The sequence below is a fragment of the Micropterus dolomieu genome, linkage group LG18 (genome assembly GCF_021292245.1).
Source record: "Micropterus dolomieu isolate WLL.071019.BEF.003 ecotype Adirondacks linkage group LG18, ASM2129224v1, whole genome shotgun sequence".
In the NCBI taxonomy this organism is placed as follows: domain Eukaryota; kingdom Metazoa; phylum Chordata; class Actinopteri; order Centrarchiformes; family Centrarchidae; genus Micropterus; species Micropterus dolomieu.
In genome coordinates this window covers 11,911,020-11,934,901 of record NC_060167.1, presented here as the reverse complement: position 1 = coordinate 11,934,901, position 23,882 = coordinate 11,911,020, and the positions used below count along the sequence as shown (strand labels likewise).

Below are 23,882 nucleotides of genomic sequence, written 5' to 3'. Positions count from 1 at the left end.
AGAAGGTGATGTGGTCAGATGAGACCAAAATAGAACTTTTTGGCCTCAACTCAACTCGTCGTGTTTGGAGGGCAAAGAACACCGAGTACAACCCAAAGAACACCATCCCCACCGTCAAGCATGGTGGTGGCAACATCATGCTTTGGGGGTGCTTTTCAGCCAAGGGGACGGGACAACTCCATCGTATTGAGGGGAGGATGGACGGGGCCATGTATTGTGGAATTCTGGACCAACATCTCCTTCCCTCAGTGAGAGAGCTGAAGATGGGTCGAGGATGGGTGTTTCAGCACGACAACGACCCTAAGCACACCGCCAAAGCAACAAAAGAGTGGCTGAAGAAGAAGCACATCAAGGTTCTGGAGTGGCCTAGCCAGTCTCCAGACCTGAATCCAATTGAAAATCTTTGGAGGGAGCTTAAAATTCGAGTTGCCAGGCGACAACCTCGGAACCTGAATGATTTGGAGGCTGTCTGCAGGGAGGAGTGGGCCAACATCCCTGCCGAAATGTGCACAAACCTTGTAACCAACTATAAAAACCGTTTGACATTTGTGCTGGCCAATAATGGCTTTTTACAAAATATTAACATGTTGTTTGTCCAGGGGGTCAAATACTTGTTTTTCCTCATCAGATGGTTATCAATTTTAATAAATTCATATGATGTGATTTTCTGGAATTTTCTTTGGGATTCTGTCTTTCACTGTTAGAATGTACATATGATTAAAATTGTAGATTGTTGCATTCTTTGTAAGTGGGCAAACCTGCAAAATCAGCAAGGTGTCAAATACTTATTTCCCCCACTGTAGTCCTTGCAGAGGTATTCAAAGCAGAAACGATGAGTGTCCACCCCGGCGATCAGACCCGGGTACGACGGGCAAAGGCAGGCTTCAAGGAGCGGCAACTCCATCAGTGGAGGTGAAAGGTCAGTGGGCGGTTTGCTGTCTGTCTGAAGAAAAAAGGATGCTGAGTAGTGAGGACATCGCTATTTATACGTACGCACATACGGTACGGTCATAGTATGCAAATTTTCAGTGGGCGAGCACGTGTGTGCGATAGGAGAGGTAGTACCCATAGAGTCCAGTAGAGGGCGGAGCCTGTGTGAGACAGAACTAAATATTGCTGATGCAGTCTGAACTCTGTAAATCTTTTCCCTCACCAAGACCAGTTACTACAACTGACAGCTCTGCTGATCATCACTGTAGGCTGTATACTTTTAATGCCCAACTAGATCAGACTGTTTATTGTGTCTGCACATGCAGTGCATGACTGGATTGTGCATTGTGCATGAGTTGAGTTTAACATCACCGATCTAATGGCATAGCAATGGTGGCGTTTATGTCCGAGTTCCGTGCTCGGGCCCCAGCCCACCTCTTCAAGTGGACACGGCACGGAGCGATCACACTGGTCAAACAATCCAGACTTTGAGAGTTAAATGTGCTCAGGCACGGTATAGATCACCTAATGTGAGTATGCCTTAAGTCAAACCAAAATATGGTTGGTTAATTGAATAAGGTCTATCAGGTTGGAATAGGCCTTTAATAGACATTCCTACTAAAAAAGAAGAATTTACCTGAATGAATGATGGCATGACATTTACCAGCATTATTAATGTTCTTCAAAAGTGTTGAAAATCTATTGCCACAGTAATAAAGGAGACACACTGAATTTTGTAGTAGTTAAATTTTTTGTTTAACTACTCGTAACCTCTCATGTAAAGTATTTGCACAAACCTAGCACCACCCAGTATAGGCGCATGATATTCTAGGGTGTCGATGGTTACGGCTGTTGGAAGACGAGAAAACTGGATTGTCATATGATAGGTCACATGTCACATAAAACTGTTTACATCACATCTCGAACATCTTAATATGCTTGTAAATCACTGTTGACATGATGAGTGAGTAGTACTATGGTGAAACCTACTCAGTATAGTAAGTTTAAACACTGTTGATCACCTTATTCTGGTGTTCTGAGGCATACAAAAGACATGTTATTGATCTTTATTACACCCCGACTCTTGATATGTCATAGCTTTCAATTTACACCTATCTTGATTTATCAATACAGCACCTTTAATTAGGGTCTAAATAATCTCACATTTTAAAGTGGTTCTGTATATGGTAACAGAAAAAGGTATGTGCTGTAACTAATTGTTTGCACTCAAACATTTTGGGCAGCCCTCGATTTTTACTCAACTTGTTATGTGTACTAGGCTTCTGACATGGTCAACTCTGTGAGAGTTGTTTGCTGTTAACACTAACAGCTGCTTATGTGACCAGTGCTGAAACAGCACGGGGCAGTATTCTCAGAGACTGAGAGCATCATAAAAATGATTAAAAGCGAGACACACTATTAAGGGCATGTTCGGAAAGCATGTGGCTATCTATGGAGTTGCCGCTGATATTAAGCATGTGCATAAGTTGATAGTGACAGATTGGCTTAATTTGGGCTATTACCAAGCTCTTGTTTTGCCTTACAGAGAGATTGTATGATTTGCAATGTATCTTTTTCAGTAGCAGTAAAAATTGGCGAAACAAGTGAACAGATAAAGCAGGAACTGTGCAGTGTTAAATAAAATGAAAGCTAGGAGTTTGAAAAAAGAACAATGCTCCTTAAAAGTAGATCTTTTTTTTCTAAGCTGTTAGGTAAGTAACATCAAAGGACTAGCCATGAAGTCCTCAAAGGACTGTAGTTGTTAATTTTCTTTAAATAGCTTATATGTTTGTTGAATAACTATCTGTGTGTGACAGAACATATAGATTGAGCTATTATGAATATTAATTAAATATTTTGATTTGCTGGCTCGCCAAAATAAAGTGTGCATAGAATCAGGTAACCACACAAACTTTAGCTGGCAAATTGGACTGAAGTCACAATTACTATTTGAATTTATAAACTCCAGAAAATTATGTTGGAAAAAAGTTAACTTTTTTGCACACACTTTAATGCAACATTTAAAAAAATACATATTTGAGTAAATATGAGAGCAGCAAATTCTGGAATCCATTCTTCTGTGCTTTAAATAGTGGATGGATGGAAAACTAAAATACTTACATGTACTTAATAAAACAAGGCAGCTCAATTGTGTTTATATGCAAACACTTTCCACAGTTTGCCACATTATCTCAGTGTTATCTTTGGACTAGACATTAAGTGTGAGTCAGCCACAGGATTAGGTCAGTGTTTCTAACAAACTCTAAATACTTAACAGCTCCATCTGAAAGAGGTGCTGAATGTAAAATGAATGATGAACTTACCTCCTCACTCCCGTGATCCTCTTGAGTGGTGCTGCTTCCCAGTCTGATATTTGAGTGTTGCCTCCCTGGTCTTCAAGCCATTAAATCCTTACATGAATGCCAATGACTCTGCGACAAGCACCCACCTTGTCAGACACAGTGCCTGCCAAGAAAGGGGTTTGCTTTTTCGTTTTTGGCATAAACCCAACCTCTAGCAAGGGGGAGGGAAAGCCAAGACTGGCTATGAGCCTCACGGTGAAATGACCATGACTAATGCTTCTTGTTGACAGAGGTATGAGGGGTATTAGAAAAATAGAATTATGCCAATGCAATAGATATTGTATCAATACACAGATACTCTGTTGTCAGCTTTGCTGCTTGTGTAAAATTTTTCTTTTGAGTTGACTGTTTCTCATCATGATTGGTACCCTGCTCCTTTCAAGTGATCATTTACAACTTTTGCAGATTACATTTTACTTCCCTGAATTTGGCAAGGCAAACCTATGCAAGAGAAATGTGGCAGCTGGGTTAATTTTTCAAGGTGTGTTTTGTCAGTCAGTACTGTCACACATGGACTGTGGAGCTGAAATTAAGAACAAGTTTGTAGTCAGAGTGAAGTGTTGACAAGTATTGTGCTATGTATATGTGTTGACAAGAAGTATGCCCATGCTGACACTCTTACGAAATTACGAGAACAACAAAACATTATATTAATGTTTACATGCATTAAAGACACCTATTGACACCAACTAAAAATACTGTTTATTGGGTGTCCCAGCAGTCTTAAATAGCAACTCAAAGATCGGCAGGTGTGCCACAGACTGCATTACTTAATGCTTTAGTAATATGATGTAGTAGGACTCCATGGAAATATCAGATGTGTTTTTCCAGCGTCAACTGACAGCATGCAAAGACAGATATATATTCCAATTATTGAGGCATCATATTTGGCAGTGCACAAGCCTGTCCTGATATCAGCAAACAAAACAAAAAAACAGCCTATTGAATATACAGTTTACTTTTCATTGACAGGCTTGTTTTAATCAACAAGTACTGTAATTTGCCTCTTTCTATGAGAATATCTCAACACATATGGTTGTATTGTGTTAAGTCTACACCTCTAACAAAGCAAGAGAAAACAATTGTCTTATTTCAGGTGATGGATCTGTTAAGTAATGAAGGCCATACTGTTAAGCAGCTATAACTTCCAAAGCTTCTTTAAATGTTAGTCACAAAGTAATATAAAAGTAAAACATACAACTAATTTAAATAAAAATTTGGCTCAGCTGAAGGCTGTCTTATATATTTTGTGACTCAAGGTTGTTGTTATTCTATAACAGACCAGCCTCACTGTTGACATTATACTGTATGGAGAAAACTAGTGGACCTGCAACCTGTCAGTGGACCTGACAGGTTGCAGGTCCACTTGTGTTTAATTTGAGCTTTATTAACCACATTGCTGTGCAGTCTCAATTTTAGTAGCCTGACAGATATGACCAGATGTGGGCAAACTTACAGTACGTGATAATTGTTGTTTTAATATAAAATGAAATAGTGAAATTATGATTAATATGTCAGAATATCACCAGGCTTGTGTAAAGATAATGTGGTGCAACTAAGTATAAAATTATAATTTTCCTTATTGATTAATCTGCTTATTTTCTTCATTAATTGTATAGCCTGTGAAATATCTAAAGGTAACAAAAATGTCCGTCACAACTTTTCAAAGCCCAAAGTGATGTGTTCAAATTGCTGGATTTGTGGATAAACATGAGCATATTATTATATTTTTTTGAAAAAAGATCTCAATAATTATAGATATCAAATGGTATAAATGTTTTTTTCCATGATAACATTTTGGCCATATTGCCATAAGGTCCTCAAAGGATTTACGGTCTTTTGTTATTCCAGAAAATTAAAAAAAGAACCTTAAATCTATTTTGGATTATTAAATTATTTAATTATTAAATATCCAGTGCTGTACACACTGGTAAACTTAAGGGTATTTACTTACGAATGAAAAGTAATTCAGATTCCTCATGGAGTCTGGTTGCCCGCACTTCAGACCAAAGCCCTGCTATTGTGGTCCTAGTAATAACAGGGCTATGCTCAATTTGAACACGATTGTGTGTGTGTGTGTGTGTGTGTGGGGGGGGATATTTCAAGCAGTGCAATAAAAGCGGATGCATGGCACAGGAACTATGACTGTTCACAGACATGGGAAGTTGATATGAGAGGCTTGATGTTCTTGAAGGCATTTATTGCAAGAGGTCACTGAAGTCAGGAGCTTTGAATTCTTCTCTGCAAAACAATAAAAAAACAACTTGACATTACACAACCCACTGCAACATGGACAAATGTAACGCATCCATCTATATTATTGGAAACATTTTTTTTTGTTTGTTTATTTATAGGAAATTACACTGCATCAACCTAATTAGTTATTATAATTAAGCTATATGTTGTGATGAAAAACCATACAGCATCCATATTTTATGTTGTCAAAGGAAGAAGGTGTCTATTTATTAATTGAAGAAAACACTTTTGTACTATATATTAAACAGCCAATATTTGTAATGTTTTTTGTCAGCATGTCACTACAAGGAATTGCTAAATACTATTGGAATGTTGTTAGTGGCTTTTAAATGTCAAAGCCTAGTCCAATAAATTCACAGTGAAGAGTTGTATATAATAACATGATGCCATGTGGCTACTGAAAACATTAGTGTGTTCTAGGACTTTACACAGGAAAATGCACTGTTGTTTGCAAGGTTGCAAATGATATATTATCATTTATGACTTTATGACATAATAGAAATTCCCCTGAAAGTGTGCAAACACATGCTCACAGTAAAAGAGAAATTTGAAGCCATATGACAGTTGGCAAACCGGAAGCAGTGCACATGAAGCTACAAAATGCCTCACATGGCTCTGCGCTAAACTAAATGTAATTGCAGCAGACAAACCACTTCATAATCAAATACCGTTTAAGCATAACCACAAACTATGATTTACATAATTACTTGATCGCTTTTAAATGTACATACATAAACAAAAAACCTAGGATCTTAAATCTTAGACCTATATAAGAGAGAATTTGGAACTTGATACACCTTGGTATTACAAAATGATGATTGAATTGCATTAGAATACAACAATAAATATGAGAAGAGACAAGGCCAGTGCCTGAGTCTGTATCTTGACATCTTGGAGCTCAGAAATTATACCCCGGACATGTTATACTGTTTGTTTGTTTTTGGTTTTTAGTAGAGCCCGACCGATATGGGATTTTTAAGTCCGATACTGATTTCGATATTTGAGGATTTTAAAATCCGATAGCCGATATATCGGTCGATATATGGGGCAGCTGTGGCTCAGGAGGTAGAGCGGGTTGGCCGTTAATCGGAAGGTCGGCGGTTCAATCCCTGGCTCCCCCTGGTTGCGTGTCGAAGTGTCCTTGGGCAAGATACTGAATCCCAATTTGCCCCTGTCAGACATTCAGTGTATGAATGTGTGTGAATGTTAGTTTCCGTTTGAGCACTTAGGCTCAGTGTATGAATGTGTATGACTGGTGAATGCAGATGTACTGTAAAAGCGCTTTGAGTGGTCGAAAAGACTAGAAAGGCGCTATACAAGTACGGAGCATTTATATATATATATATATATTATTTGTAATGCAGTAGTTACATCTGCCACGATGACTACTTTCTATTTCTAGTTTATAACCTGCACTCTGTTAATTCCATCCAATGCTACAGAAAGGATTTCCTCACCACTTTCTCGCTGTATAATACAGTGACGTAGACGAAACGCTGCCCTTGAATTAATCTAATACTACATGACTGTTTACATTATAGCGAGGACCTGCAACTGAGTGTTAGATACTTGTTCAGCTCACGTTTATTCACAAGTCCCCTCTGGTATAATCATTTCTGACACGCTGACTGTAACTAGAGACACTACAGTTTAATCGCTCTTTAATGTCAGCCACTTCCACTGATAAACATGGCATTAGCTTTGCGGCTAATTTAGCAACAGGCAGCATTATCTGCCGTTGGCGATGTTAGAAAATATTTAGAAGTAATAAATTAGAGAGCGTATGTGTCGGTAAATGCAACTTTCACCGTGTGTATTGATAACAGAAAGTGCGCATCTTTAAAGTATGATTTAAATTTTGTTTAAAATTATACCTGCACTGTAATGGCACAATGCATTAGATAATTGCCCTCCAAAAAGGACATCCCCTCTCACTTGGCTTCCCCAAAGATTTACCCTACCCCACGCCAATGACCTAGAGGTTGATGTCTGCTCAGTAAAATGCCTCTGCAACTATTGTATGGATCGTAATGAAATTTGGTGCAGGCATTAATTGCCCCCCTCATGATCCATTGCAATACATTTTAATTTTAATTTGTCCAATATTTAAATTAATGTCTAACCTCTATACAGTATCTCACAAAAGTGAGTACACCCCTCACATTTTTGTAAATATTTTATTCTATCTTATCAACAACACTGGAAAATGACACTTTACTACAATGTAAAGTAGTGAGTATACAGCTTGTATGACAGTGTAAATTTGCTGTCCCCTCAGAATAACACATCACAGCCATTAATGTCTAAACCGCTGGCAACAAAAGTAAGTACACTCCTAAGTGAAAATGTCCAAAGTGGGCCCAATTAGCTGTATTCCCTCCCCGGTGTCAAATGACTCGTTAGTGTTACAAGGTCTCAGGTGTTAATGGGGAGCAGGTGTGTTAAATTTTGTGTTATCGCTATCACACTCCCTCATACTGGTCACTGGAAGTTCAACATGACACTTCTTGGCAAAAAACTCATCTGATCAGAAAAAAGCGCAAGGTCTCTAACATCCACCAGCTCCGTGATGTTGTCATGCAGGAGTGGAAGAGGACTCCAGTGGCAACCTGTGAAGCTCTGGTAAACTCCGTGCCCAAGAGGGTTAAGGCTTGATGCTTGATGATAATGATGTGTGATGTGTTATTTTGAGGGGACAGCAAATTTACAATGTTATACAAACTGTACACTCACTACTTTACATTTTAGCAAAGTGTCATTTCTTCAGTGTTGTCACATGAAAAGATATAATCAAATATTTACAAAAATGTGAGGGGTGTACTCACTTTTGTGAGATACTGTAACTAATGGCATTCCCAATCAGCCTCAACTGTGCTTCTTGCTAACACGCTAAACTATGATTACATTACATTAAGCTGATGCTTTTATCCAAAGTGACTTACAATTAATTTGTCAGAGGTCACACGCCTCTGGAGCAACTAGGGGTTAAGTGTCTTGCTCAGGGACACATTGGTGGATGTGCTACAGTGGGAATTGAACCATCACCACCCATGATGGTGAACCTTGAAAACATTACCTTCTAAACATGTGTATGAGAACACTGTCATTCTCAGTGTTAGCATGCTGATGTTAGCACAGCAGTGCCTAAATATACCCTCCTAGAGCCACTACAGTGCCTGTAGACTCCTCCTATAAATTTAGGGTGAAACATAGGTAGAATTTATTTACATTTTGGCATAATGATGATTAATTCAAACTTTAAAACACACTCAGTTAAGTTATAACCATGTTGTCAGTTTGGCAATTTTCCATGAGGTAGTAACTTCAGAGAAGCCAGCAGATGTTTTTTATTTTATAGCTCACTGAAAATTAGGTCAATAAATCAACATGTTTTGTTGCAACCGTATAATTAATGTTGAATCTTAGATTTCCCTTTCAAAGTGCTCTTTGCATCCAGTAGATACCATAAATAGAATTTGCACTCAAATACAACAGAATCAAGTTTGAATCCATCACATTTGTTATTGGTGCTTTAGAAACATAAGTGGCTGGTTATCAAGAGCTCTTATTTTCTTTCTCTCTTTCATCCTTTATTTTCATCTTCACAGTCTATTTAAATACATCAATGCAGCTATTTAAAACAAAAAAAAGCCCAGATGACAGGTTTCCAACTGACGAATCCTTTACATTCCATTCATTTAAATGGAACAAGCATCTTCAGGAGTTCAGGCTCACTGCATCATCCTAATCTGAAGGAGGAGGGAGAGAAGGGAAATGTTAAAATGTATAGCCAGAGGAATAGAATGTAAGATGTAACACATTTTTTCAATGTGTTTTTACCTTTAACAACAAGTTTTGTTGAACACTCCACTCTGCCCAGAAGGTTCTCTGCAATGACTGTGTAATCCCCGTTGTCCTTGGGCCCAACTTTGAGTATCACCATCGAGCAGACCCCACATGTGTTAGTGATGTAGTAGTTGGTGTTGGTATTGAGGCTGACATTATTTCTGTACCAGGTAACATGGGGTCTGGGGTTTCCTGTCACTGCACAGCTCATGTAGCATTCATAGCTCTCTGGACTGTTGTGCATTTTTAGTGGAACAGAGAACGTTGGAGGCGTCTCAAAGCTGTAGTCCTTAGTGACAGGAAAGTTCAAAGAAAACATTTCTGGAGGAATACAAGAAAAATGACAGAAAAGTCAAAAGGGTGTAATACACAATGATGGATACCCTTTTCATTGCTATATTCTCTTTAGTCACCTGTTAATTGATTCATCTTTTCAGTGTCTATGGCAGAATATGTGGAAATATAAAGTGCTCTTCTGGTACATAAGGAAAACAAAACATTCATTAGCTATGGAAACCGACCTTGCAGTTTGCTGTACAGTATGCTTAACCCATATGCACAAAAACAATTCAGATGACACCTCTTACTTAGCCAGTTGATATTTCTTTTCTTAACATTGTCTTTCGTTAGGATTAATAATCTATTCCCTTGATTCTGGCAAATGAACTTGTACACACCCAGGGCCTCAAGTAACTATTATTTTTATTATTGGTTAATCTGCCAATTCGTTTCTTGATTAACTGTCTATGAAATGTCAAATGGTAACAACAAACAACCATCACAACTTCTCAGAGCCCGAATTGATCTGTTCAAATTGCTTGATTTCCCAGACCAACAGTCTTAAAAAAGTCAGCAAATTCTCATATTTTAGAAGCTGGGACTAGTAAATATTTTTACTTTACTATACTTAAGTATACTTTACTTAAAAATTAATGAAATTATGAAATTATTAATGAATTTATCATTATCAAAATGAATTTATCGAAAAAAAAAACCTTGAGTTATTGTTTGCAGTTCTTTACTCGTCTACATATATCTAGACGTGGGAGATGTCTTTGTAACTACACTAGGGCTGTATCTAACAATTCTTAATGTATTAATCTGTTGATTGTTTTTCCAATTAATTGTTTAGTTTATAAAAACTGAAAAGAATGTTGAAAAATGTTTCTAGAGCCCAAGTTGACATCTTCATGTATCTTGTTATGACTGGCTGACAGTCCAAAACCCAAAGTGTATTCAATTTAACACAAAAGCAAAATATCCCATTTTAAGAAGTTAACAAAATCAGTAAATGTTTGGCATTTTTGCTTTATAAATGGCTGAAAAGATTAATCAGGTATCAAAATGGTTGCCATTAAATTTTCAGTTGTTCAACAACTTGAATAATGGACAAATCGTTTAAGCTCTATGGTAGACACATTTGGATCACATGTGAAACCTGCCTTTTCTTTTTTTCACTTCCCAGGTTGCTGACTCAGAAGGTTTGGAAAGCCCCATGTCATTCCTGGCATATACCCGGAATTTATACTGCCTTCCCGGGATGATATTGATGAGAGTGAACTTGTTATTGAAGAGGTGGTCTGCCACAGTTTGCCAAGAACGCCTAACAGAATCACTCTTGGTGATCATGTAGTGCAGCCTGTCGTCTTTCTTCTCATCTGGAGAGGGAGTCCAAGAGACTGTCACTGTTCCCGACACATTCTCGTCCAGCTCCACGGGGCCTGGAGGCTTGGGGTCATCTAGAAATGGGTAGGAAAGAATTTTTCTTAATTTATATAGCACTGACTTAATTTTCTTTGCATCTCAAAGAATATAAAATATTTAAAAAGCTCATAAAAAGCTTAAATTCTTAATTGTGATAATATGACAAATAGAGCAACTTTAGATTCATCTCAAGAAGAGAATGTTAATCACATTACAAATCGAATTGTTAATGATTTGTTGATATTTGTTTCCACTGTACCTGTGACTCTTATCTCAACACTAGAGGTCTCCTGACCAACAAGGTTCTTGACAATGATTGTGTAGATCCCAGAGTCATGGCGCTCTGATGAGGGGATCATCAACTGTGATGATGTGTCTGAGTTGCTCACAGTCACATGCTTAGCAACAGGAAGACCGTCCTTGAGCCATGTAATGGTTGGTAGTGGAGAGGCCTGTCATTAACAGGAGAAACAGGGCTAAGATGTGAACTTTTTTTAGAGCAACAGAACTGTCTAATCTGCCACTTTAGACAGTACAATGATTACAATGACTTGGTGTTTTCAATGCTGCTAAGGTTTTGTATAAATATTATACTGAACCTGAAAGTTGAAGTTGACTCGAGTAGCGTTCCCAGCTCTCATTACCATAAAGGTCTTCATATTTTTGTCAGTGAATTGAGGTCTCACTGTGACAATTTACGATGAGTTTTAGACAAAATTAATGAGAAACTGTAAAGAAATTAAATTAAAATTGATCGAATTCTGACTGTATACAGTTCCCAGTGTCCACTCACTCACCTGGGGGAGGCATTGCAATGATGTAGTTGTCCAACTCTTGAGGCTCACCATCTCCACCCTCATTGTTTGCTATAACTCTTACCCAGTACATGGCCATAGACTTCAGACCCATAATGGTATAGGAGGTCATAATGATAGCTGTGGAGTTACAGCGACCCCATTCCGGGTTTTCTGCAGCTCTGAGCTCCACAAAGTAACCTTTGGCCTCATCTTGGACCCCTTCCTCCTCTGTGGGTTTGGTCCAGCCCAGTGATAAGGTAGTATATGTGGAATCTGTTACTTTCAGGTCAATAACTTTACCAGGGGGTTCTGAAAGTGTAAACAATTAGACATTTAAGTATGTAGATATGAACAGTTAAGCATTGACATAATAACAATACAGTTTTAACTTATTACTTACTCTTTGGATCTCTTGCAATCACAAATTCAGAAGGTGTACTTGGCTCTCCAGCACCAGAAATGTTGACAGCTGATACACGGAACTCATACTCGATGCCTTCAACAACATCCTTCACTGCATACTTTTTCTCTGTTGCATGTCAAACAGTATAGTTTAATAGAAAACATAATTCTTTTTTTTTGTAGTTCAAGAAAGAAAGTGCATTTAACTTGACAAAGTCACATCTGCATTCAAACTGTAAACAAATACATTACATTTTAAACGGTCAATAATTCTAAGATGTCCTTACCTCTGATGGGCTCATCCGGTGGGTTGACTTGGCCCCACAGATTACTGCCATTCTTGCGTTTCTCCACATTGTATCCCAAAAGGTTGGTTCCTCCAGTATTAGTGGGTGCTGACCAAGCCAGATTGATACAGTCTTTGAAAGCACTAACAATTTTTGGTGTTGAAGGAGGTCCGGGGTATGCTGAAAGAATGATAAAATAGAAAAAAAACTCTCACTTTTTAAGTGGCTCACACAGAGCCTTTCTTTATAACACCAACTGTGACAGAAAAAAAATTGGTTTTCTTGTAAGAAGGCTCACCCTTTGTCCCTGCTTGAATGTCATCGGTCTCCATCATTTCACTGATGCCTTGATCCGTTTCTGCCCTGATGTGGTAGCAGTACTTTCTGCCATGATCTACATCAGTGTCCCTGTATCTAGGCTCTGGGCCAGTCTTACCTAATTTCTTCCTGCTGTTTCTGCCAATTTGCTGCCGTTCCAGGATGTAGTCTGTGATAGGGGCACCTCCATTGTTTTTGGGAGGTTTCCATTTGAACTCAATGCAAGCAGCTGAACTTTCAATGATATCAACAGGGCCTAGGGGTGGTGTTGGTTTATCTGTAGTAAAGCAAAAGAATAAAGAACATCTGCACTAAGATCCATGTTATATTATGTATATAACAGTTGTACAAATTAAGAGTTGTTCTTAACATGGAGCGTACAAACCTTACCTAATACAATGAGTTGCGAGATGGCCTCAGTTGCTCCGCATTCATTTTTAATCTTAATCTTTATTTCTCCTGTGGTTTTGCGTTGGCACTTGGTTAGCAGCAGGCGGCTGTATGAGGAAGACTTCTCGATCCTGATATGTGTGTCCTCCAGCAGCTCCTCGCCCTCATTGTACCATTGGATCTTCATGGGTTCCCGGCCAACAAAGGACAGCTTGAATGCTGCATCTTTCCCAGTTTTGATTATAACAGGTTTTATGAACTCAGTGAGGTCATCAGGGTTAATTCTTGGAGGATCTAGTAGGAAAAAAACACATTTTCAAATTGAGACTTTTACTGCTGACCTGAAATATACTATTTTACTCATTTTCCCAGTGCCTTTTGTTTTGCTTAAGTTGGAGTACCTCAAATTGATTCTGATTACAGTACCTTCAACATTTAGAACAGCTTCTGTTTTACGTCCATCGGCTTCACATCGATACTTTCCAGCATCATCTTCTTTGCAATTTTTGATAATTAGTTTGCGATAAGTCCCATCTTTAACAATACAGATATCATCTGTAGCGGTTATCTGAAATGCACACATGTAAACATGCTTAAATCTCAGGGGGACAAAAGTAAAAGCTATTATTCTATCAACTCATGCATTCCTCACCTCTGTCCCATCTTTGTACCAGACTCCATCACAGTCCTCACTGCTCAGCCTGCAGACCAGTTCTGCTTCAGTACCAATGATGGCGTTTACATCCGACAGTCCACTGGTGAAGTATACTCCTGGGTCTAAAGGAAATGCAACCTTATGTTATTTGGGAACAGGAATAAATGAACAACATTGCAGAATTGAATTACTATGTTGTGATGCATCTCACCAATGACTGTATCAGGGACAAGTTGGCCTGTTCTCACTCTCTTTCTTTTCTCTTGAATGGGCTCCTCTTCTTCAGTATCAGCAACTGGAGATTCCTGTGTGGGTTCTAATGATGCGGGTTCGGACACTTCTTCGTCTTCCTCCTCTACCACAGTGGTTGAGTCTGCTTCATCTGTCCCTTCTCCTTCTACTGCCTTTGCTTTTGCCTTCGTTTTTGCCTTCACTTTAGCCTTGGCTTCTGCTTTTGCTTTTGCTTCGGCTTCTGCTTTCTCAGCTGCAGCTGCTATTTCTGCCTCAGCCTTTGCCTTTGCAATCAACTCATCTCTCTCTTTCTGTATCTTCGCCTGTTGCTCCTGAGCAATCCTCAAAAGTTCTTCTCCACCACCACCTGCTCTGGTTGTTTTGCGAGCTTTCTTCTTTCCATGTGTGTTTGGATCAGTGTCCGCTTATAAGAAATACACATTACCAAAACATTTTTAATGCTTTAAGGGACATTTTCAATATTTGATAAATTTGTGTTTAATAGTCTGAAAAGAATATTATATATGTGAACTGTACCTTCAACTATAAGCCAAGCGCTGCAGGATTTAATTCCAGCCACAGCAGCATAAATTCCTTTGTCCAATAGCTTGCAGTCCTTTACCACCAATGTGTGAATCAGCATGTCCTCTGACACAGTGATGTCAAATTTATCCCCTTGCTCTAGTGTGATATTCTTTCCCATCCAAGTTAACCTCTTCAGGGGATGTGAGACGACGCACTCAAACACAGCGTCCTCTCTTTCCTCTGCTTTCACGTCTTCAATCTTGACCAAAAAGTCTATAGGCGGAGCTAGATGAAGTAGCACAATTATAGCACAATTATAGCACAACATAGTATCTCGCATTTCCTGTCACAGGACAACTCGTTGTAGTTCTTTTTGACTGTATGACACTGTGTACATGTTGCAGTAATGTGTGTACATAATAAGTTTGATGCTTCATCTTACGTTTGAACTCAGTTGTGAAGATCTTAACCCCATCAACCTCCACTTGGTATAATCCTGCATCCTCTGCGTCAACACCATTGATGCTAAAGACAAACTTCTTTCCCACCCGCCTAAGTCCATGTTTTACATCTGTGTCAGCTTCAAAAGGAATCATAACTCCGTCCTGTTTGAACACATGCAGTCATACATGAAAAACTTTCAGTGCTTTCATTTAATTCCTTCATTCTCATTAAATTGAGGAAAATTTTTAATTTAAAATGAAACATCTCACCTTGAATAAGAAGATTTTGCTGCTTGGGTCCTTAAGTGACATTTCAAGTTCAAACTCTGCACCGCCATCATCTCTCATTTCAATGGGCTTTAGGTTGCATAGTCTTTCAACAACCTATGGTAATTAGAAAAAGGGTAATGTTGTGAACAAGCCAGTGTGTATTTGTTCATTTTATATGAAATAAATTTGGAGATCCCAAAGTCTTTCTCTCTCACTGAGAGAAAGAAAAGGAGGTGGTTTGAGATATCAACCCTTAACAGACGGCTGAAGCGACCGGAGGAGGAGGTGAAAGGTTTACTTTCCCTATGTGCTGTTTCTGGGCAGTTCGATCGTAAAACTTGCCACCTCTGGTGCAGCAGCCAGATAAGGCTCGGTGCCTGACTGTTAAAATGACAAAGAAACACTAACCAGAAATTATCTTTCTCCTAAACAGCCTATCAGAACTATTTTTAAGAGAGGGCAGGAAACCCTAAACTGCCCCCCACACACGTAACCATAGCAACTGGCCTCCCTCTTTGTTTAATTACCTCACATCAAAGGATATTCTCCTCTTCACGCCCAGACGTGAATTGGTGAGGAACTCCAGACTCCAGAGGAGGACAGCCCCAAATTCCTTTGTGTAAACAAGCAATACTGTCTCCTCAAAACTCAAAGCATTACCTTGTTTAATTCTTTAAGTCTTTAAGTTACTTAACAGGTCTCTCCACTCCATTTGAGTAGTTATGTTACCATGTTGTTGTTGATGTTGTTGTTGAAAAGAATAATCTAAATAAGTTAATTTTGCAGTGCTTTAATTTTCAGCAAGGATCCCTGACATTTCTTCATTTTATGTTGTAACCAATGCTTTGTTCTCAACACTTTCGGACACTTCCTTTAGAAATGATATGATAAAGAAATTTTATCCTATACTACTCGATTAATTTTCCCGCTCGAATTTAATGTTAAATAACTAAATTCCCCAGCTCCTGAGCAAAGGGTTGTTTTGAAGAAATAATCTTAGCTATCTTCATGGAACCAGAGCTCCCCCAAGAGGACAAAATAAGTATTACATGCCATCGTTCTGAAATGCCGTTTAATGTATAAATGTCACTCGGTATTTACCTGTTCATAATGTGATGCCATTCGTGTATCTTGCTTATATTCTCTAAGTAAGAACGTGTAACAACCAATATTATCCAGGAAGCTAGTTAAGTTCCTATCATCTGATGTGATTCCTAGGAAATGCTAACCTTAAGGTTTAACTACTGACAATTGTTTTCCTTTTTATCAAATGCTTAAAACTAAGAACGGTATAACCGTTTGACAATTAAGGTTTGATTGTGGAAAGATATGTGATTACAATACGCGCAAATAGATTTTAGAATAGACATATTAAAAGACAGGAAACCGGAAACAAGTCCTCAGGGGAACAAAGGACTGCCCTTCCGGGAAAACACGCCCCAACAAACAAAAGCAGCGACACACGCTCGCTCGCTCGCTCTCTTGGCTCCTTTTCGCTCTTCCCTGGCACTTCGGCACGCGCTCAGCGTGCTCCGTCTCCTAGCAACACCCTAAGAAGTTTGGCCCGGCTCGCTGCGAAACTCTTTTTGCTTTTTTCAAGCCACACACGCGAAGAGCCGCGACCTCGGCTTTTCCCTCGTTTCCAGCAACTTACTTGCTTTTAATTTTCTTTTGGTTTTGTTTGTTAAAAGTTATCAGACCGTTAAGTTACACAATTGTAATTCAAGAACGACCAAGTTCTTTTAAGCTTTATTCAGCGATTGAGCGATTATTAACTAACTGATAGCTAGTGAATAATTGTATAATTATTAAAACGCTACCCAGAGGTCTGGAGACTCTGGGTGAATTGAATCTCCGGTGGTATTTCGAGGAATTATGAATTAATATTTCTGAAATATTAATTATATTAATTAAATTTCTGAAATATTAATTTCCATAAGTTTATTAAAAATCATACTTAGACCTGCTACAGTAACATCTTTGACACTGAAAAGTTTAGTATTTCTTGTATTACAGCATTCATGTATACATTACTATAGATGTTAGGCTGTGAAGGTGCCTTATATTTACATTTAGATGAAGATCAAACATACCTTTTCTTGCTCTTTCTCCCTTTCTTCCTTCTTGTCATTAAGTTTCTTCAGCATCCAACGGAAATTTGTGACACCATACTGAGCACAGATGGCTTCGTAATCTTTTTTGTCTGCGCTCATCAGCAGATCCCAGAACTTGTCATCGATTTCTGTTTTTGTTTCTTCTTTAGCCTCCATTTCAACCCTAGGAGAAGAAACTGATATTATTAAACACACAAAATAATAATCATACATGGCTTGGAAAAAACACAAAACAACAAACAACACTGCCATGTTCTTTCGCCCATTCGTAAATTTACTACTTACTTATTTAAGGACTTTTTGAAGTCCTCAGGTGTCTCTCGGACAGCTACAACAAAAACAGAAGCATGGTTACAACTTTTATTCAGTGACATAGCATTATTATAGATTAAATGTAGGCTGTGTACCTGTTCTTGATTGCTGCAAGGCTCTGCTCTTTTTATAGCCAACTATGATAGAAGGAATTAGAGTGAAGTGAGAATAATGGTATTTATCTCAATAATTAGTTTTGATGTAATGTATAATACAATAAATGAAAGTCACTGACCCTCAATAACATTAAGCACAGCAGTTACGACCGCTTTTCCATATTCATTTCTGGCAAAACACTTGTAGGTGTCAGCTTGATCTGCCGATACATCAGGCATCTATCAATCAATACATGATAATGAGTATTGATTTATTGATCTGTCTCAGTTAGATTTAAAGTCATTTGAAAAAGCATTCCTTATGACATGGTCAGTGATCTCACATGTAGTTGGTGTTCACTGGTACTTGTATCGTAGACAATTTGGCACCTTTCATCAATTTCTCCGTTGTTTCTTGCCCAGGTTACAGTTGGTGTTGGTGTGCCAGTAATTACTGCTCTGAAGATAGCTAATTTTCCTTCATAAATGCAAACAAGAATGTATGGTTATGTTATTATCTTAAATCAAAAAGAGAGAAGTTCGTGAATGTAATGGTATTTTACCTTACCTTCTTGAATAGTTAGAGCAATGGGTTTCCGAGTGAAATCTGGCGTGGCCATGTTTTCAGGCATTTCTTCTACATATTGGGTAATCATAACTCCAGGCACGTTTGACCTCTTTTTAATTTTCACTGTCATCATTTGAGATAATTTGCATTATTTACAAATGTACTGATTTACAAGAACTTGTACAGAATGAAAAGCTTTCATAGAATTAATGCTCTTATGTGTTAAAAAAGGCTATTTGGATGCATTTACTTTTGATCACATATTTTGCTATTTGCAGTAACTTAAAGTTGCATTCAAACTCTAGTTACTTACCCTGCCCTGGAGCAGTTGGCTCCTCATCCTTAGCTTTACGTATTTTAAACATCTTGATTGAGTCAACAGCTCCTCTGTTGATACAAAAATATTATGATGCACTTAATTAAGCAACTCCACTCACATTCCCTTTTTATTTGTTTTCACTTTGAACGTTGCTTGGATTGTATATTGTTTTTCCCAAGTCAATTCCTAACATATCCTAGAATTTCAGTGTAGGCTTTACTAATGTTAGTAACTATGAGAATCCCCCTCTGTCTGACATGCACTTAATCTCTTCTAGATGCCCTGAATGTGCAATGGGTAGTACTGATCATTGTTTTAACTTGTGGCTTAGGGCAGTATTCCCACATTTACAACATGATTTTAATCCATTTTTAAGTAAAGCCTATCCTTGGAGACTAATGATTTAATGGGACATAATTTATTCCTCCTCCCAGTTACAAAAAGTGGGCTAAATAATATTATGATGGATGTCACATTATAGGATATCCTTGATAATCAGTGTGTATGATGTATATTTAAGGCAAATTGTGTTTAGATTCATGAGTTAGTAACTCTATCTGTGCTATAAATAAAATGATTCTTGGGATCACAAAATACTTACCATTCCCTTTGTAGATTCCTGGAAGTGATCTGCCTGATTTTAAAGGCAATAGGTCACATACCTCATAAAACCATCTATCATGACTCAGGAAGTGGCACGAGTGGTTGACTGTAAATGTAACATTAGACATAAACATCTTTTGTATTTAGGTTTTGCTTTTTTTAAGCCCTGAATGATCAAAACGAAGTTAAAATGTGGGTGGTTAAAAGTCGACTATTTCCCCTTTTTTTCTATAGTTGTCATTAAATCAAAGTTGTTCTATCACATGGTCATTCTGATGATATCAAGTATCACCTTAGTCGCCTTAATCAATTGATAATTAACTTGTGTGTGCAATTAGTCAGGTCCCATGCACCAGACTGCATTGCTATTGCTTTCGCAGCAAGCTTCATTCACCACTTGTCAAAACAGTGTATATGACAAATTTAAACAATCTTAGCATTTTAGCAAGTATGGAATCACTTCTCCCCGCGACCCTGTACGCAGGATAAGCGTTTGACGATGGATGGATGGATGGAATCACTTCTTTGCATATGTTATATATGTCTTATGATATCTTGAATGCTCAAGTATAAACTAATGTTAGCACTCTGTCTTCACCATTCTTCTGTTGATCGCACTTTTTATGATCTAATTTGTCCATTTTTATGATCTAATTAGTCTAATGGCTAGAGCATTTTGTTCTTGGATACAATTTGATAGCCACTTAAGCTATTAATATTACATTTAATTAAAATAAATTGTACTGAGTTCTGTCAGTTGATGAAGTGCCTGCATATTTAGCAGTTTTGTGCACACTGTGTGCTGCTGTGAAGTTATATTTGCCTTAGAGAGAAAATAGCTGTGCCAAGGGTGTGAAATGATTTATGAATAACTTCAGGTCCTAAATCTCAAAGCAGCACGTGGTAGCAGAGCATATACTTTTACTTTGTCATCTTTTGTGATAAAGTAGTACTAAATAAAATTTTACATGGCAGCTTGCCAACTTACTCTAACTGTTAGATAGTTGGAGTAATTTTAGTGTGAATACACAATAATAAGTTTGTATATAAAGTGTCTGCTTAAAATCAGTTCCCCCCACTTGATCAATCACTAGTCTAGTCTGATCAATCAAGAGTCCTATTTGTGTTTTTTCTCATCACGTTTAGACAATTCTGCTTGTGTCAAACATTATAGACAACATTACTACTGCTCATCGTATTGGTTCTTCATCATATTAAACTTTAGAGCTACTGGAGTCATATCAACTGCTGTCAGTTTTCTTTTAAGTATTGTGACAGGTTAACAGTGAGATCTCACTACAATTACCTGAGGTTAATATACTGTAACATCCAAGCATCAGATTAATACAAATAGATTTACACAAATTAGCTAATAAAACAAAACATTTATATTTATATATATATTAACATATTAGGAATGTGCCCAGTACTTGGTAAATGTACTTACTATTCAAGTAAACTGCTGTTCTCTCCTATGTGTTGCCAGCCAGGTTCCAACTGATTCTTGTCTGTTGGTTCTTTGAGAGGCAATAAAGCCTTTCAGTGACACTCATAGCTATCTGACACACTGCTTTTTCACTTTGGCTGTTGGGGATAGGTTTACTGACGTGCACTTTGGCTCTCAAGTCCTATAGGTTCTTGGAAAAGGGCACCAGAGGAAATACCACCGTGAAACTTTCTTATCCCTCCCTCAAAACTAGAATTTCAGCTTTGGTGCTACAGCGGGGTGCTTTTTGCTGCTCTTATTAAAAAGTCTCATTAGAAGTGCCATGGTTTGAGCTTCTCCATTAGCTTAATTGTATGTGTAGACTGCCTGCTTCATCTCAACATTTAGCAAGAGGTAAGTGCCAATTGCATTCAGTTATTTTGAGTTCTTTGCATTAATTTGTTTAAGAAATGTTTATTAAACATGTTTAGAGATGTCAGAATTTATTAATCATAATTTCATGCTGAAAGCCTATCTAAAAAAGTTGACTTGCATTAATGTTCTTATTAACTCTGACACTCCTGGACATATCACACGAAAAATAAACAAAACAAGGTAAACCTCATTCTATTACTAATTATTTTTTTTACTCTCGTTTGCCTGAAACAGAACCGAATAATGGTTACATAATGGGATTTATTTTAGCATTGTATATTTGATACTGACAAGTGTCATCCCTCATCATGGTTTTTCCCTGGGTGTAACTGTTTACCCTCTCTTCTTGAGTGACTCTAAACTTGGAAAAATGTCTGACCTCACAAAAATGCATAGAGACGTAATACAAGAAGACTGGGCATAAATTATTCACATAAACCTCCATGGAGGTGAACGAGTGGTATGAATTTTGATACTTGCTTTTTCTGTCAAGGCTTGAAAAAATATGATATATATATATATATATATATATATATATATATACATTTGCATGTGATATATGCACATAACAGCATATGCAAGTGGAAAACCATCATCGCAAGGGAGGGTTTCTGTGCCGCATGTACAAATGTGGTCCCACAAGCACAAGTTCCACTCTTCCTCCAACTACTCATAACTCGCAACTGCGCAACACTCGCTGTCTCGTCAAGTTAATTTTTTTGACTTTGAAGGGATGGAATAGACAGAAGTGATGTCTCCCTTCCTTTGATAGATCTCTTTTTTTCATGTAAAATCATCAAAATATATGGAGAAAAAAAAATAGGTGAAGTGAGGAACAACTACCTTTACAATGCCCATAACAGAAGTAAATCGTGCATAACAATTTCTATGAAAAAAATATTATATAAAAAAATATAGACGCAATGCAATTCTAGATCAGTGCCAGCCTGTCTTCGACTGTGTCAGTGATCAAACCAAACAGCCAATCAAAGGTTATTGTCAGTATTCAAAGTGACAAATCAAAGGAGCGGGGACATCAGCCATTGTGTATTACATCCCCACCTCCAAAGTCTCAGAAGTCAGCTTGACGAGCGAGAAAGGGTTGAACAGTTCCAAGTGTGTAAAAGGAAAGCACATTTGTGCCAACAGACAGACATGTTCTGCTTGCGGATGCTTTTCAGTGTGTTTGTATCATGTGAACTCCCATAAACTAACCATTATTGGTGAAGTATTTTATGTTTACACAAATGCAGTTTTCAAAGTGACATGCAGTTCTGATAAAAAATTCCACATCACAATAGCAGTATGTTTATTTACACAAAACCCACACAGATTTTTTGTATAACAGACTATAACAGCCAGTTACAGGGCTTTGTCAGTACCATATACATTTTTCATGTTGGTATTTTTTGTCATCTCAGTTTCAATTAAGGGGAAAGACTGAAAATCCATAATCACAGAAAAATAACAATTGCAACCAGTCACTATACACGTGAACAGAAATCTGCATCTAAAACATTTTTTGAAAGACACAAGCAGAAGCTTTAGACACACCTTAAAATAGCCCTTTTAAAATCAATAAATCACTGCTACACTGTCCTGTACTCTAAATAGTTTTGCTGTTTAACACGCATCATATTTCAGTTAAAATATGCAAGATTGGCCATTAGTATTTAAAGCTTACATTTTATTGAGATTGCACAATTGAAATCAAAACAAACAAAACAAGTTTTAGGCTTTAATTTCAGCAACATTTGTATTCCTATTTAACTTTGAATAAATGCCAGCCTTTGTAGGAATTTGTCCGTCAAATACTTGATGTACAAATACAATCTAAAAGGAAAAGTATCACCGGCAATATTAAATAATTTCACATTTGACAGGGTTTGCTAAAGTTTAAATTTAAACAAACCTGTTGCTTAGACCTGACAGTATGTTAAGTGCCAACAATTTGGTTTCTTTTAGGGTTTTAGAGTAATTCGACCGTCTTCAGTGTGTTCATTTATTCTGGTGGGGGAAAAAGACAGAAAGAGGAAATTATTAGTTTCAGATTTCAAAGATCATCCCTTTATAACATGCATATCAATGCAGAACATTGACAGCATCTTCGATATACAGGTACACTCTGGTAAAGATTTACCTCTGACTGTCAATTTAGTGGAGCACTCGGCTCTCCCCTTAGAGTTTTCTGCAACAATCGTGTACTCCCCGGTGTCTTTAGGTCCAACCCTCAATATGAGCAGAGAACAGACTCCACAGGTGTTGGAGATGTAGTAGTTAGTGTTGGTATTCAGACTTATGTTGTTGCGGAGCCATGTCACATGAGGTGTTGGATCCCCTTTTATAGCACAGCTCATGTAGCATTCATACCCTTGAGGAGCAGCATGCATTTTCAGTGGGACGATGAACCTGGGAGGACACTCTAGATTACAGGCCTTTGTTTCTGGCATGTTCACAGTGAACTTTGCTGGAAGAAAGCAGATATGCATTGCATCAAATTAGAATCTGTAATCATATAACAGGTGAATATGTTTTTAACATTAGCCTGATGGTGGTGCTACAGGTACAGTGTCATTGGAAATTTACAGGTAGG

The 23,882-nt window shown here is 37.8% G+C and overlaps 2 protein-coding genes and 1 long non-coding RNA gene across 13 annotated transcripts in view; 1 reads left to right on the top strand and 2 right to left on the bottom strand.

The window, feature by feature from the left end:
* The first annotated feature begins 794 nt into the window (after window positions 1-794).
* Window positions 795-23,882, top strand: part of LOC123956613 — a 72,398-nt gene continuing 49,310 nt past the window's right edge. The window contains exons 1-2 of the long non-coding RNA XR_006821585.1: window positions 795-919; window positions 10,861-11,144. This is a non-coding gene — a long non-coding RNA (uncharacterized LOC123956613). The remainder of the gene's footprint in view (window positions 920-10,860; window positions 11,145-23,882) is intronic.
* Window positions 9,136-18,871, bottom strand: LOC123956608 (immunoglobulin-like and fibronectin type III domain-containing protein 1). The gene is made up of 21 exons (XM_046028921.1): window positions 18,820-18,871; window positions 18,507-18,629; window positions 18,283-18,416; window positions 18,079-18,178; window positions 17,939-17,980; window positions 17,511-17,746; window positions 15,418-15,531; window positions 15,147-15,309; window positions 14,717-14,989; window positions 14,160-14,603; window positions 13,946-14,070; window positions 13,720-13,861; window positions 13,294-13,587; window positions 12,884-13,180; window positions 12,586-12,765; window positions 12,297-12,425; window positions 11,699-11,784; window positions 11,359-11,551; window positions 10,838-11,134; window positions 9,390-9,716; window positions 9,136-9,298 (listed from the first exon to the last, which is right to left on the bottom strand). Exons 1-21 carry the CDS (start codon window positions 18,869-18,871, stop codon window positions 9,294-9,296), a joined length of 3,756 nt encoding a protein of 1,251 aa, XP_045884877.1. The 3' UTR covers window positions 9,136-9,293.
* The window catches only part of LOC123956607 (immunoglobulin-like and fibronectin type III domain-containing protein 1), a 31,904-nt gene continuing 30,603 nt past the window's right edge, over window positions 22,582-23,882 (bottom strand). For 10 of the 11 annotated variants that reach the window (XM_046028909.1, XM_046028915.1, XM_046028911.1 and 7 more), the window contains 2 exons: window positions 23,430-23,756; window positions 22,582-23,296 (listed from right to left, as the gene is read on the bottom strand). In XM_046028909.1, coding sequence (XP_045884865.1) covers window positions 23,292-23,296; window positions 23,430-23,756 — 332 coding nt within the window. In that variant the 3' untranslated portion in view covers window positions 22,582-23,291. Of the gene's footprint in view, window positions 23,297-23,429; window positions 23,759-23,882 lie in introns of those variants that run through there. The other variant, XM_046028919.1, reaches the window with a different exon arrangement.

Excerpts from the sequence above, each read along its gene's own strand:
- LOC123956608 (XM_046028921.1), bottom strand. The coding sequence starts at position 18,871 with ATGTTTAAAATACGTAAAGCTAAGGATGAGGAGCCAACTGCTCCAGGG. Across the intron at positions 14,604-14,716 it reads CGCTTGGCTTATAGTTGAAG|CGGACACTGATCCAAACACA; the intron begins GTACAGTTCACA and ends ATTTCTTATAAG. Across the intron at positions 13,862-13,945 it reads GGTACAAAGATGGGACAGAG|ATAACCGCTACAGATGATAT; the intron begins GTGAGGAATGCA and ends TGTGCATTTCAG.